This window comes from Asterias rubens, chromosome 6, assembly GCF_902459465.1.
Source record: "Asterias rubens chromosome 6, eAstRub1.3, whole genome shotgun sequence".
NCBI lineage: Eukaryota > Metazoa > Echinodermata > Asteroidea > Forcipulatida > Asteriidae > Asterias > Asterias rubens.
The window spans coordinates 353,827-370,231 of NC_047067.1; the positions used below are offsets into that span (position 1 = coordinate 353,827).

The 16,405-nt window shown below is 39.1% G+C and overlaps 1 protein-coding gene across 1 annotated transcript in view; it reads right to left on the reverse strand.

The window, feature by feature from the left end:
• Positions 1-704: 704 nt before the first annotated feature.
• The window catches only part of LOC117291715 (helicase with zinc finger domain 2-like), a 33,025-nt gene continuing 17,324 nt past the window's right edge, over positions 705-16,405 (reverse strand). The window contains exons 22-33 of the mRNA XM_033773577.1: positions 12,839-16,209; positions 12,029-12,120; positions 11,563-11,712; positions 10,930-11,064; positions 9,477-9,754; positions 8,116-8,309; positions 7,505-7,613; positions 6,646-6,870; positions 3,281-3,434; positions 2,301-2,468; positions 1,615-1,742; positions 705-1,129 (exon numbers count right to left, since the gene is read on the reverse strand). Coding sequence (XP_033629468.1) covers positions 1,121-1,129; positions 1,615-1,742; positions 2,301-2,468; positions 3,281-3,434; positions 6,646-6,870; positions 7,505-7,613; positions 8,116-8,309; positions 9,477-9,754; positions 10,930-11,064; positions 11,563-11,712; positions 12,029-12,120; positions 12,839-16,209 — 5,013 coding nt within the window. The 3' untranslated portion in view covers positions 705-1,120. The remainder of the gene's footprint in view (positions 1,130-1,614; positions 1,743-2,300; positions 2,469-3,280; positions 3,435-6,645; positions 6,871-7,504; positions 7,614-8,115; positions 8,310-9,476; positions 9,755-10,929; positions 11,065-11,562; positions 11,713-12,028; positions 12,121-12,838; positions 16,210-16,405) is intronic.

Here is a 16,405-nt window from a genome sequence, read left to right on the forward strand (position 1 = left end):
AATTTTTATAGCCAAAAACATCGTTAGATTATTAACTAATCGACAAAACAAAAACCCGCTCACTTAAAACTCAATCGGTCGGGACGACAAAATTGTCCGGGATGATCAAATACGCACGAGACTTTAAATAGTACATTCAAAAAACACCCTCTATCTAAACACCCTCTACCTAAAACTACTTAAAATACTTGATACAAGGCCCACAAATGACTCAAATAAAAAATACCTAAAACTACTTAAAATACTTGATACAAGGCCCACAAATGACTCTAATTAAAAATACCTAAAACTACTTAAAATACTTGATACAAGGCCCACAATGACTCTAATAAAAAATACCTAAAACTACTTAAAATACTTGATACAAGGCCCACAAATGACTCTAATAAAAAATACCTAAAACTACTTAAAATACTTGATACAAGGCCCACAAATGACTCTAATAAAAAATACCTAAAACTACTTAAAATACTTGATACAAGGCCCACAAATGACTCTAATAAAAAAAAAACTAAAACTACTTAAAATACTTGATACAAGGCCCACAAATGACTCTAATAAAAAATACCTAAAACTACTTAAAATACTTGATACAAGGCCCACAAATGACTCTAATAAAAAATGTTCGTATAAAAACAGAATCTACAATACTTGGTTATACATACATGTGTTCGTATGAACTCCTTAGACAATTAATGTCTATATTTACACAACATAATTATAATAATTTAACAAGTAAACAAAAACATGTTGCATTCATGTGTCACTCCAGCTTTAGAAAGTGGCCAGCATGTCTAACGGCAACATCAAACATTCTTTCTCAGTATACTCAGTTCGGCATCACATATAATATCAGGATTAAACGAATTCGCCAAACCAAAACTTAATTAATGTTTATAAAAATCGAAAAACTACAAACTAAAACACTACATCGTGTCTATACACGATGTCAATTGATTGTTTTCTTTTTAGTCAGCTTATTATAGTTGACGTTGACGGCTGTCTAACAAATAATAGGAGGGTTGAGAACCTGACATAGAACGTCTTGTGGGCTACGTGGGCTTTCTTGTCAAACTTGATGTTGATGTTGAAAAACAACTTGTTGTCCTGGAATGAAGCCTTACTTGGCCTGGGAAAGAAAGTGTACACAATCTGAATACTGGGGTTGGTTTGGGTGTGGTAGACAGAATCTCTTGGGTGGGGGTGTGGGAGAGGGCGGAGGACACTCACGAATACGGTACGACCCCCCCCCCCCCCTCATTCCTCTCCCCATCATCTTTGTATGAGTGGGTTTTGGTTTTTTTTTATTTAGTAGGCCTACGTGTAGCTCGAATACCTTTGATAATAAGTTAATGTTCGTAATTCATTGAAACAGTAAAACTTCTCCTGATTCATCCTCTTATTATGCTTGGAACAGTACAAACTAAATACCAAATAACTAATTTAAAAAAGTAGTAATGGTGTGACGTTTCGACCCTAGCAGAGTCTTTCTCAAAGAGTCACCAAAGTCCGTGTTTTAACATTCTGTAACGAATATCTAACCAGAGGAAAACACCCATAATTTTCATATATAGGTTAATGGTTTCTGCAAGTTTAACAGTGACGGGCACTTACATTGCTTTTTCTCTTTCGCCTCTCTATGGTTCTGGGGAAACTGTTTGCCTCAACCACTGCTTTCTTCGTCTCGTAGTGCTTTAATAAAGAGTTCCATGTCTCGTCTTTACGGAGTAGATACTTGTTTCCTGATACGAAACAAAAAGTCTGCGTTACTTAGACTGGTTAAGACAGGCACTGGTTTAACAGACACAATTCATTGGATACAGTGATCTCATTGAACAAACAAACGTGCAGTGACTTAAGCTTTCCATATCTGTGTTTTGATTGGTCCGAGGTGCTGATTGGCAGGTGCAAGATTTAACTGTGAATCTCCATGTGAAATGAATGTGGGGTTAAAGGTGATTATGACCGAAGATTGCCGTAGGCTCAAGGCAAATCTCTAAGGTAATTAATTCACGAGCCCTGAAGTTTGACGTCAGATGTTCAGGCTATACTAAGTTTTGATTGATTGACACTGCCTCTATGGCGTTTGGTATGGTCCAACTTTAGGATACCATGGCATTTATGTACTGACTATTGTGTAACGTGGTTAAAACAATGCATCTTTAACCATTTGTCAGCATGTGCTGACAACAACCCTCTTTGAAGGGTTTTAAAGAAACAGAATATAGTATTTACAACTTATACAATTGAACCATAGTACAAATTACAAACAAAGTATACGTTTAAAACTAAAGTCTTACCCAGAATGATAAGTCCGAGTTTTGGGCGCGTAATGGCAACATTGATCTGATTGACGTCAGTTATGAATCCAAGGTGTCGTTTCCTCCAAGCAAGTGGCGGTTTCTCATCAATCTGCACCAAGGGCAGTGATCGAACTGTAGACAGGATCACGTAATCCCACTCATTTCCTAGAATAAAGAAATTAAAAACATCATAACAAAAGTACCACGCTTTGTTTCCATTCATTCATTCATTCGTTCGTTCATTCATTCGTTCATTCATTCATTCATTCATTCATTCATTCATTCATTCATTCATTCATTCATTCATTCATTCCGAATAGTGTTGAAGAATGTTTGTTTACAATCTTTGATCAAAGTGGGATAAGAATCAATTTGATCCACCTGCTGAAGATTTATTTGTAGGGTTTTTTCAGTTTAGGTTTCTGTTCGATTTGGCCAAAACTTCAGAACAGATAGAGTATGATAGGTTTCCCCAATGTCGGTGCAAAGCTTTATAAGCATTTTTAGCATTAAGTTACTCTTTTCAATAACCACTCAATCGTGTTTAACTGGTTAGTCTGGTTGCCGGATTCCCCTACCGAACTGGCTTTTAACTCTCCTACCGGATCAGGTAATTTTTTTGAATCGAGGTTGGACAAGGTTTGATCATGATCCCTGATCACCTAATGACACATTTGCCCGAGTCACAATTCTTTAAAAACGGTTCCCTCATTAATCCGAACTTAACTTAAGCTCAGATTGATCAGCCATCTCGGCCAATGTGCTGATCCATTTAACCCTATCCCTCATGAAATCGTTAAATGCCTGCAAAACTGTTGTCTAGAAAACTGTTTTTAGCCAATCGTCCCAAATTATGAAAACGGTAACGATTGAATGATTTCCTTAAAAACGCATATTTTATTGAGCTTTCTTTTATCAAAACTTCATTCAACAAGTAAGAAAATGAAAAACTAAAATACTCAGAAGGAGCTTTTTACCTTGACTTGTGATGACTGTGCTAACATTGATCTTAAGACCTTTCGATTTCATGCTTTCTTCGATCTTGAATTTCTGATGTCGATACTGGGTTAGTACAACAAGATTGTCTGGTTTCACATGCAGATCTCCCACTAAGGATGATACCATACGTACCTACACATAAATCAGTGTTGAGGGAAAGATGTGGTTGCTATCGTAAAATCAATGAAGTTTATTAATGCGTGAGTGTCCACTGAGCGGTTTAAAGTGTTGAGTTCAAGTTCTGATGGCTTCAGTGTGGGTTCGGATCCCAGTCGTGACATTTTAGGATCTTCGGCAGTAGCCTACACTTACTTTCATGTAACTACGTGTCATCACCCACGAGTAAAGTGGTAGTAATTATGGGCGTTTATATAACACCCAAGCAGATCCTTGCCATTTGATTGGAGGATTGTCCGTCACGTGATAGCAAATAAAAGTACCATTGCACGCTGAGTCACTCGCCGTGCTTTTTCGTTCCATCCGAAAAGTACCATTGCACGCTGGCACGCTGCCAGCGTGCAATGGTACTTTTCGGATGGAACGAAAAAGCTGAGTAAAAACATCACTGCGTGCGCGTGTCTTTGGTAACGCAGCAGGTGTTACTGCAAGAAGGCATAGTAAAATTACTAGCATTCGGCTTCTACAGTTGAAATTGTTTGTTTTGAAAGTTGTTTCTTTCAATCAAAATGACACAGTTCTACTTGGATGTTATATAAAACAAATAATGAATGTTTTTCATTCGTGCAATGGTGCGAATATGTTCATTCGTTGAAAGCTGGAATGTTCCATTCAACTCGGCTCCGCCTCGTTGAATAGTATACACATAATGAATGTTTATGAGTGCAATGGTGCGAATATGTTCATGAGTTGAAAGATGGAATGTTCTATTCAACGAGGCGGAGCCGAGTTGAATGGAACATTCCAGCTTTCAACGAATGAACATATTCGCACCATTGCACGAATGAAAAACATTCATTATTTGTTTTATATAACATCCAAGTAGAACTGTGTCATTTTGATTGAAAGAAACAACTGTCAAAACAAACAATTTCAACTGTAGAAGCCGAATGCTAGTAATTTTACTATGCCTTCTTGCAGTAACACCTGCTGCGTTACCAAAGACACGCGCACGCAGTGATGTTTTTACTCAGCTTTTTCGTTCCATCCGAAAAGTACCATTGCACGCTGGCAGTGCCAGCGTGCAATGGTACTTTTCGGATGGAACGAAAAAGCACGGCGAGTGACTCAGCGTGCAATGGTACATTTTATTTGCTATCACGTGATGGACAATCCTCCAATCAAATGACAAGGATCTGCTTGGGTGTTATATAAAACATTTTATATAACACCCAAGCAGATCCTTGCCATTTGATTGGAGGATTGTCCGTCACGTGATAGCAAATAAAAGTACCATTGCACGCTGAGTCACTCGCCGTGCTTTTTCGTTCCATCCGAAAAGTACCATTGCACGCTGGCACGCTGCCAGCGTGCAATGGTACTTTTCGGATGGAACGAAAAAGCTGAGTAAAAAGATCACTGCGTGCGCGTGTCTTTGGTAACGCAGCAGGTGTTACTGCAAGAAAGCATAGTAAAATTACTAGCATTCGGCTTCTACAGTTGAAATTGTTTGTTTTGGAAGTTGTTTCTTTCAATCAAAATGACAAAGTTCTACTTGGATGTTATATAAAACAAATAATGAATGTTTTTCATTCGTGCAATTGTGCGAATATGTTCATTCGTTGAAAGCTGGAATGTTCCATTCAACTCGGCTCCGCCTCGTTGAATAGAACATTCCATCTTTCAACTCATGAACATATTCGCACCATTGCACTCATAAACATTCATTATGTGTATAATGGCTAATGCAAATGTCAGGGTATCAATATCATTATAACGAACTAAGAGTTTGATAAGAGTTCTGTATTATTTGTGGAAATGTGTTTGTTGAAACAAAATAAAATGTGAATTGAATTGAATTTAATTGAATTAAAGGGGTAAGGGTCATTTATTTGCAATCATAATCGGGTTGGATTCGTTCTAAAAAATGCATCAAAAGTTACAAAAACATCACAAAAACTTAAAACAAATAATTAATCTCTTATTTGTTGAAGTTGTAGCCGATGTTAAAAAGGTAAACGCTCCTTATTAAATACCTTGTGTAGCTTATTTATGAGAACTAGTATGAAGGCAGGACTAATTTGAAGTGAGTGGGGTTCTACATACCACATGTAGCTTATTTATGAGAACTAGTATGAAGGCAGGACTAATTTGAAGTGAGTGGGGTTCTACATACCACATGTAGCTTATTTATGAGAACTAGTATGAAGGCAGGACTAATTTGAAGTGAGTGGGGTTCTACATACCACATGTAGCTTATTTATGAGAACTAGTATGAAGGCAGGACTAATTTGAAGTGAGTGGGGTTCTACATACCACATGTAGCTTATTTATGAGAACTAGTATGAAGGCAGGACTAATTTGAAGTGAGTGGGGTTCTACATACCACATGTAGCTTATTTATGAGAACTAGTATGAAGGCAGGACTAATTTGAAGTGAGTGGGGTTCTACATACCACATGTAGCTTATTTATGAGAACTAGTATGAAGGCAGGACTAATTTGAAGTGAGTGGGGTTCTACATACCACATGTAGCTTATTTATGAGAACTAGTATGAAGGCAGGACTAATTTGAAGTGAGTGGGGTTCTACATACCACATGTAGCTTATTTATGAGAACTAGTATGAAGGCAGGACTAATTTGAAGTGAGTGGGGTTCTACATACCACATGTAGCTTATTTATGAGAACTAGTATGAAGGCAGGACTAATTTGAAGTGAGTGGGGTTCTACATACCACATGTAGCTTATTTATGAGAACTAGTATGAAGGCAGGACTAATTTGAAGTGAGTGGGGTTCTACATACCACATGTAGCTTATTTATGAGAACTAGTATGAAGGCAGGACTAATTTGAAGTGAGTGGGGTTCTACATACCACATGTAGCTTTTTTATGAGAACTAGTATGAAGGCAGGACTAATTTGAAGTGAGTGGGGTTCTACATACCACATGTAGCTTATTTATGAGAACTAGTATGAAGGCAGGACTAATTTGAAGTGAGTGGGGTTCTACATACCACATGTAGCTTATTTATGAGAACTAGTATGAAGGCAGGACTAATTTGAAGTGAGTGGGGTTCTACATACCACATGTAGCTTATTTATGAGAACTAGTATGAAGGCAGGACTAATTTGAAGTGAGTGGGGTTCTACATACCACATGTAGCTTATTTATGAGAACTAGTATGAAGGCAGGACTAATTTGAAGTGAGTGGGGTTCTACATACCACATGTTGAACCTCTTGGACATTTGCCTTGGATTGTTCACCACCTTCCTCGCCCCGCACACTCGTATGTTCTTCCCGGCCGATATGGTGGCAAAATACTATGGGGTTATCCGCACCGCCAGGCCATTTCACCTTTGAAGTCTGTCTGGGCGCCACCATACTGGCTGCAGGAACCAACTCCCCTTTATAAAACTCCTGGGAAGGAAAGTCGCAAATCGACTTGTGCTGCAATGATCAAAAGATAAGTTTTTAGTAAGAGGTGTCAGAGGTTGTTAGAAATTTAAAACCGTGTAATATAACATTGGGTTTCCGTGTCAACTAAAGCAAACAAAAAGCATATTTCACCGAGTCATTGAATTGTAAAGCAATTTGTATTAATCTCATATTAAATCCTGACTTTAACAAAATGATTATTTATTGTTCGTTATATTCAACATTAACCCTGCAAGCACCGAGTCAAACTGTGTATGCGCTTGCCTGAAGCTGCTCACGCGGTAGGCATTTGATGTGGGGGTGTAAATAACTGTGTTTTGCACTGCTCTATGATTGTATTTTGTGTGGGGCAAAAATCTTGTTCTAATGGTTTGAGAAGTTAAGTTTAGTTCATCTGAACACACACTTATAAAGATGTTAACATTCTGGCAATTGACACACAGACAGACAGATGACATACAAATTGTTGATACAGAGGATGTAAGTTTTGGTACTGCACAAATGAATGCCGCTTCGGCTCCGACCCACGTGACAACTTGCCTACCCAGTGAATGGCCTCTAGGGCAAAGGGTTGGATGAAATTTAATTTCGGCGAATTTGAATTAAAAAAAGGTGTTATAATTAACAAAAGTAAAAAAAGACTCACCATTCGGTACTGAAATGTAAGCATCTTAACCACTGGTTTGTTGTCGTACTTCTCCAGTAATGATATTTCCATCCCAAGTTCGATGGCTGCATTGTCTTGAATTACGGGTCTAAAAGAAAAATATGATTCAGTTTAATTCTTCCATATTACAAGTGAATCGTCATCGACCCCCCCCCCCCGCCTCCGAATTATCATTATTATCTTCATAATTATCCCGACCTCTATCTTTGCTTCTTTTGTTTTGTTAAAAGGCAAAGTTTTGACTATTTGATGCCATGTTATAGAATGATGTTTCATAACAGTGCAGCATCATTCCATGTACATTGAGCGCACATAACCCAGCGCCGCATAATAGTATACGTATTTATTGTAAGTAATGGTTCTAGAAGTAATTATCCAGTGTTCAACTATCTAATTTGCTGAACACTGAAACAAATATTAGAATAAAATTTTTACAAAGAAAACGCGAACCATTTTTGAGATGTTGAATGAGTATATCAATGTGTATTGTGATTGACAGCCTAACTAACTACTTTTCAATAATAAACTTGACTCTCAGAAGAGCGGTAGATATTCAATATTTTCGATCCTTTTTAAAGCGAGACAATTACCTTAGTTGTTTATGATCCCCAATTAGGACGATCTGACGTGGCTTGGCTCCAACGAGTGGTATCAAAGTTTCTGGTTCATTACACATACCGCCTTCATCAATTATGCATTGGATCACATTCAAATCTGTTATTTTTGTACATCCTGCCTTGTTGCATGTGCACAATACCACTTTGTATCTGGGTAGTTCCTCAGCCTGTTCAAATCAAGAAGTCATAATAATACTCTCAAACTTAGTTACATGTATCAGAATTTATTTTAAAAGTTGCCTATTTTGTTTGTCGACACTGAGAATCGTAATCTGGATGACTATTTTAAAGGAAATGACAAAAGAAAGGCATCCCTAATTAGATCCTCAGAAAGTTACATGACGCATTAGAATGTTGATTTGTGTGTCTACTTGGTTTTTTTAAGATAGGCGATTTTGTAGATATGGAGAATGCCTTAAAATTTCAACTTTCTTTTTCCCCATCTCATCTTCCTCAATTCACTAGTACATTTCATATTCTAATAAAACATAGAGCAAGGAACTTCTCTGGATTGTATAAGTATTGAAGGCATGTTTGATGCGTTGAAAACCAGACGCGTATTTTACTATAGAGGCGGCGCCAGGTGAAAGAGAAAAGCTAGATTTCACCGAATGATTTTTTTTCTGCGAAATCCACAAACGAAATGTATTTAACATTAATTTGTCATGTATTTACTCACTCATAATTTATATCCTTGGCATTTGAACATTCGCTGAGAACACTTTGTTTCAAATACCAAATGTGTAGGCGTAAACCATTATGTAAAAACCAATGATTTGAAAATTCAACTTGCGACTGCTCTCTGTTCCGACAATCCAATGTTCCAATAACTTATCGTAACTTAGCGTGATATACACGCTAGGGTTGCAGTAGGGGTTATGGTAAGGGTTTGGGTTAGAATAAGGACAATAACTTATGAACACACACTCAAAGTGTGTAACCCTTTTAACCAACCTCTGCTAGGCGTATTGTTCTCCTATACCGAGACAGGTCTGTAAGGACATCAACATATGAACCCACACTCTAGGTGCGTAACCCTTTAAACCAACCTCTGCTTGGCGTATTCTTCTCCTATAACGAGACAGGTCTGTAAGGACATCAACATATGAACCCACACCCTAGGTGCGTAACCCTTTTAACTAACCTCTGCTAGGCGTATTGTTCTCCTATACCGAGACAGGTCTGTAAGGACATCAACATATGAACCCACACTCTAGGTGCGTAACCCTTTAAACCAACCTCTGCTAGGCGTATTGTTCTCCTATACCGAGACAGGTCTGTAAGGACATCAACATATGAACCCACACTCTAGGTATGTAACCATTTTAACCAACCTCTGCTAGGCGTATTGTTCTCCTATAACGAGACAGGTCTGTCGGGTTGCTCTTGTAGCTTTTACTCTGAAATCGTTTATCAAATCCCAAGAGCCTCTCACTGTAAGAATTGTGCTTCATACGGATAAGATGATGCAGGGAGATGATCTTAAGACCGGGATCCATCTTGGCTTCGTTTGAACTTGTGTCGATGTGAGATCCTGGGATTGGAAAGTCCTTGTCTTGTACCATCTTATTGTAAACACGGATGACTGGGAGCTTCAGTTTCAACAGATAATCTGTCAAATACATAAACAATAGTTGGGAGTAACTTTAACTCGTAATAAACTATTTCTGTGACGTCACTCTACTGATGAAAGTGTAGATTTTTTTACGAATCTTCATTAACTGAATATGAGTTATGAGTTACGAATCTATCGTTCAGTGTACAAACTAAAGTGATAGTTCAATTTGAAAATGACTGTCTTTCAAAAAATAACATGATGTGAAAAGCTCAGGTGAAAATACGTTTTGCATGTATTTCAATTTCCGAACACATTTTCCAGTTTTAGTAAAAACAAAACACTTTACTCGATAATGTTGCAAGCACTTTATAATATACTTATACATTTTGCAAACTGGATATAAATGTGACCTAACGCCGTTTGACCCAAGTACAAAGATTAGGGGGAAGTCAGAAAAAATCGACTCTAAAGTGTAGATTCGTGACTAATGTCCGCGAATCTACACTTTCTCGCCCATTCTCTTTGACGCAAATCAGGAAAGGATAAAAAAACAATTAGAAATATTCATATAGCATATATAAAAACAATCTGATATGTACAAAGTTAACAATTAAAATAGAATCATCTTAGGAAAGAAAATTAAAGCATACATTGAAGATTAAATAAAATAAAATAGGGAACAAAACCAGACCACCATGAACGACTGTGAAAATATATTTAAAATAAATTTTAAAAGCAAAAGCCCACATTAAATTATAAAATAGAATAAACGATAAAAGACAAGGGAAATAAATTTAAAATCGAATAAAAAATAAACAATAATATAAACAATACCGAATCAAATAAAACAAAACACTGTAAATACATGTATACGTTAGTTACTGGAAGAGAATATGGCACTCAAAACCTGATCACGAAAGGAATTAAGAGAAGGGGTTCCGAACACATCACAAGAACCATGGATACTATTATATGTGGAGGAAATCCTTGACAAAAAGGCACGCTTTGTCACATCTACCTGATACCTTGGCACATATAAGATGTGTTTATTAGACTGTCTAGTATTACGGTTAGGTACATGTAAGCCAAAGGGGTTGAACTCAGTGTTGCTAAAATGATTATGGAAACATAAAGGATATGATATCAGACACGTTTTGTTAGAAAGACTGACTGCTAAGGTGTTGGAAACAAAATAAACTGATCAAGCATTTGTGTGGACATAAACTCACGGGCAACAACGTCAACTGACTTGTTGGAAGGTCCGCAGTACAAGACTTGTGGGGGTTTTCCAGAATCTAGCAGTTTCTTATTCACTTCAGTGAAGAAATAAGTCAGATGGGCACCAGTCACGGTCTTTCCAGTTCCTGTAACGTCATACATGTAAACAAAACTAACATCAATTCTCCAAGAATAATAATTAGCTCTTTCGTTTGTCTGATTGTTTGTGTTGGGGTGTTGTTGTTGTCGGGATGTTTTTTTTTAATGGGGGGGGGTGTTGTTGTTGTTGTTGTTGTTGTTGTTGTTGTTGTTGTTGTTGTTGTTGTTGTTGTTGTTGTTGTTGTTGTTGTTGTTGTTGTTGTTGTTGTTGTTGTTGTTGTTGTTGTTGTTGTTGTTGTTGTTGTTGTTGTTGTTGTTGTTGTTGTTGTTGTTGTTGTTGTTGTTGTTGTTGTTGTTGTTGTGTTGTTGTTGTTGTTGTTGTTGTTGTTGTTGTTGTTGTTGTTGTTGTTGTTGTTGTTGTTGTTGTTGTTGTTGTTTTTGTTGGTGGTGTTGTTGTTGTTTTTATTTGGGGTTTTTCTGGGGTTTTGGGGGTTTTTTATTTGGGGGGGGGGGGGGGTCTTTCGCCCAGGTCAGTTCGCCCTTACCGGGTGGTCCATGAATGACTGTGAACTGTTCCTGCAGTGCGTGTCTCAGTGCATCTTCTTGGGGCCCATTTGGAGCTGGCAGTGGCGATTCTGGTATACAGAAGGACCTGATTTCTCTTCCAGCTTCAAGTACGTTTCTTATATCTGGTTCTGAAATGAAAGTGAAGAACAATGGTATTGATAGACTCGCATTATGCAATATCAATAATAGCAAAACTATTAATGAATAATCAAAACAAAACTACAAACAAACTACCCCCCCCCCCCTCCCCCCGAACTTGAAACGAATACCTTCTTTGCCACAATAACTCAAAGTCCAGGTCAAAAATCACACTGTCAACAGTGATTTAAGAAATAAACCAAACTGTCTATGATGGGAGTTGACTCTTCCAAGAACCAGTTTGAACTGCTAACACTGCATCCTGAAAGATTGTTCCAGGACCAAATGATACTTGCAAATACTCACCAGTACTGCCTTGCTTTGGAATTTTTTGCAGACATATTTGCTGAACAATTTGTGGGGCATGTGGCAAATCACGTACAGCTTTCTCAAGACGTCTGCCAAAAGAAATGGTCATCTCATTAGTTTATAGCGTTGAAATATCACTAGTAATAACTAAGCAAAAGTTGGAAAACCCTTACCCTAACCCTTAACTTGTAGTCCTACTGTATTTATTTGAGTACTGCGTTGATGGTAGGCCTACTCGTATTCGATCTCTGGCTATCAAAATACTCGTACTCGAATCCTGACTCGATACTCGACCAACAAATAATCTTTTATCGGAGGCATGTATTCGATACTCGTACTGACTCGTGGTCCAAATACTACGTGTGATAATGCAAGGTAGAGGGGAGCTCTGAAAAAGGTGTTCATTCTGTTTTCATAAACAATCACATATTGGTTCTAGATAAACAAAACAGTGAATGTGTTTGAGCCTCATTTTGCAATTGTATTTTGTTAAAAAAAGACCGATACTCATTCATGAACAATGAAATCCAAACACTTGTTTGCAAGTTCGACTTTGTATTCGGTAATCGGACACTGTCCCTGGTCTCCTACTCAAGTGCTACCTGACAACCCTCGTGCTCGGCAGTAGGCCTACTTGATCAACTCAAAAGTGCATGACTACAGTATACTGCAGTTAGATGAGGCAGAATAATGCCTATCATTTATTGTGATGGCCGGAACAGAGATTTCTCGCAATGGGACAATGTTACGGGGGTGGGGGTCACCAAACATTGGTTGGATGGGGGCAGCTTCTTACTAAAAACTCACCTTTCTGAATGAGATTTGCGTATCCATTCGATGGTGCACAGTTTGTCTCCTGTTAACAGAACTCCCGGAAACTGTGAAGCTGAATGTTGATTTATGTCAACTGCACAGACCTTCACCGTTGAGGTCTTGCCTTGAACTTGACGATCTTCATCCAGTACATTAGATAATACCGCATGAGCAACGAAAGTTGTTTTGTTCTGCTGTGCCATTGAAGGTCGCCCGGTCTCCGCGGATTGTTTGTTCAACAAACTGAGGCGTCGTTTTATCTCAGGATCCAATGCCAGGTCGGTGTACCTGATACAGACGTAGTCTCCTCTGCAAATTTTCAACTTTCGTTCCTCGCAGAATGCTTTAGGAAGTTGAAATGTCCCCGTGACAGGTTGAGATTGTCCCGTTTTCCACTTGATGTTTACGCCGTGGATAACGCTTCTCTCCCCGTCGAGAACTGCACTGTAAGCAGAAACCATTCTGATGATTGGAAGCCAAACAGCTATGTACTCCTCAATGCTGGTTACTTTTCCACTTTTTTTCTCTGCGAAACGAGCGAAACACTTGACCGCATTTTTCCGATGCTCAATACAGATGTCTAACTTTGGTGTCAGGCCAATCAATTGGATACTGGGCGTGAGAATACCCCTTTCTATCGTCGAATGGAACACTACCTTGATAACGTCACCTGGCTCATACACCCTCATGAATTTGACCGAAAATGCAGGGTTGCTGGAATCTGCCTTTTCACATGTTATCTCATCAACAACGTCGCTGCGTTCTCTCTTTCGGATTTGCCCTTGGCCTCGTTTGTTTTCTTCTTCTGCAATCCTGACAGCCTCTGAAATATTGCTGGGTCGTTGCTGCCGAATACCTAACAAAATTTGCTGCCAACTTTGTTGAGAAACCTTTACAACTGATGCCTTTGTGTCTAGCCTCAATGTGGTTGCTGCCTTCCGGAAAATGGTGATGGAGCCATGCAACTCATACACCCTCTCTCGCCATGTGAGCTCCATTTTGGTCTTGTCTTCATCTATTTGGGGTTGAGCCTTAGGTTTAAGGAGTGCAAGCGGAACACTTCTCCCTCGAATGTATTGCTTATTAGGAAACAATAGGTCCATGCTGCCTTCGGAAAAGCCCTTAACGAACACTTGCATTGTCTGTGGGGCCTCCCTGAGTGCGAGGGAAAATCTCAACGACCTTGTCTCTGATTCAAAATCTTTTGCTTTTTTGGTTTGGCTGTTACATTGAAGACATACCATTTCAAGCTTTGTGTCGTCATATGGTTGACTTTTGTCGTTTGTACAAACGTCTGCGTTTAGTGTGCTAATCACAAAGCGATGCACCATGATGTCAAAGTAGCGGCGTATAGGTGAGGTAAACTGTGTGTAGCTTGCCACATCTAAGGAATGATGTCCTCTTTCGTCAACAGGATGCTCTCCGGATCGGATGAATTCGGCCTTGTTTTGGATGCAAATATAATTAGCTTTGGCCACAGCAAGGCGTGGGTGATTCTCATCACGACAGATGAGGTCAGTGATCTGAAGCATCTGATTCGTATCCTCTTCCTCTGTGACAAAATGACGAAGATGTTCCCATTTGTCTTTCATCATGTATACGTCATTTGGATCTTCTCCTTGAAGATCTGCCTTTACCTTTGACTGCAGTTCAACACTGTTTCTAAGATCTTTACGGTGTTTGCTTAACCAGTCGTTGGTTGCTGCTTCACTGGGAGGAAGTTGCCTTCGTAATGGGGCACACTCAGGGTATGTCTTGGTAAGGTAACGTGCCACTTCTTGGTTGGCTAGAATCATCATTTCTTCAACCATCGAATGAGATACAGGATGCCACATCTCATTATCTTCAGGGTCATGAGAGAAAGCAAACCTGCCTTCTCCTAGACGAGTAAGTCGTCTCTGCTGAGCTAGTTTACTCAATATCTGGATTTCTTCTTTGATGTCCTGATTAACATCTCTTAGATCAACGTTATTCTGGATAATCTTCTCAGCATCCTCATAGGTCAGTTGTTTTCGGGATTTTATTACAGAACGCTTGATAACGACGTCGTCATTTATCACAGATCCATTCTCAGCAAGAGATACAAATACAGATAGTGTCAATCTGTCACGACCTGGGAGCAAGCTACACAAATCATTGCTCAGCCGAGGAGGTAGCATGTTGGTGGGTTCATCTATTGACGAGTAGAAAGATGTCGCTCTGTTTTTGGCGTCTTCGTCCAGAGAGGTGTCTTGGGAAACAAAGTAAGAAACATCTGCGATGTGAATGCCGACTTGGTAATTGCCATCAACCACTTCAACACTAAGAGCATCGTCAATATCACGTGAGCCAGGCGGGTCAGTGGTGAAGGCATTCAGACCCCTTGCATCAAATCGTGCCTCAATTTCTTCATCTGGTATCGTCCATTCATTAGGAAAGTTTGATTCACATTCTCCCAAAACAGAGGAGTTCCAGTTATCTTGGACGCCTTGGCATAACTTCAGTACACGAAGACTAGACTCTTTGCTATCACATAGTGGAAGTTCTTCTCTGACTCTTCCCATCGGGAAGCGACTACCTTCAAACCAATGCGAGTATTCAACAACGAATAGCTTGTTTGGTTTATCTACCCTTGAAACATCAATTTGAGATTCAGTGCCATCGTCATGCACGGCTGTTACGACGGTGGAGTCTTGAGAAGATGTTTTGGCCTTTTTATTGCGAAGACAGAACTTGGGCAGTGAACGATCGATAGGCAACATCAGGTTTCCCGTATACTTGTCGAGTCTGCAAACTACTTTCATCTTTGGAAATAATGTTGGACCCCTCTTGCGTACACGAATCACCTTGCCATGTATGGTCTTGCTTTCCACATCATTGACCAATACTTCCACCATTACCTCGTCGAGATTCATGGCTGTGCCGCTCCTCCCTTCTGCAACGGATATCTTTTTGGATCCCTCAACAAGTGGAAGGGCATAGAGTTCCCCTGTTTCATTGCGGTGGAAGCGGCAAACTTTAAATTTGTCTGGATTACTCTCCAATTGGTCCAAATCTTGCCGAGAAGCTGCTTCGTTGCGGCTGTCATTCTCTACGTCATTTTCCGGATAAGACACATCGTTTGATTTGATTAGATCTCTTTCGGATCTACGTTCCAATTTGATGACAATTTGGTCTTTTACTTCGAGTTGTCGAAATTTGATACCTTCCTTGCGAAGTATTTGTGTGGCCTTACTCGCATCTGTATTCATTTGCCTGAATAGTTCCTCCAAAATGGCATCTGTATCACTGATATGTGCTTTAGACTGGTTCAGTGTGGGCAGGTTGCTGGTAAAGTCTTGTGTCTGTGCTTCTATTCCTTGCAGGATCATATCCATTGTAAATTCCTGTGTAAGGAAATATCACAAAAATAAAAATAGAATAAGCAAACCGCTTACCAACCCAAATGCCCTATGTTATAATGAAAGCAAATGGTTAGTGGCCTGACGTTTCGACCCTTAATCAGAGTCGTTTTCAATGCTTAGTTGTATGGCGTTGGTGTCAATTACAGTATTTATTTCTACCTGATGTTTAGGTCAAATC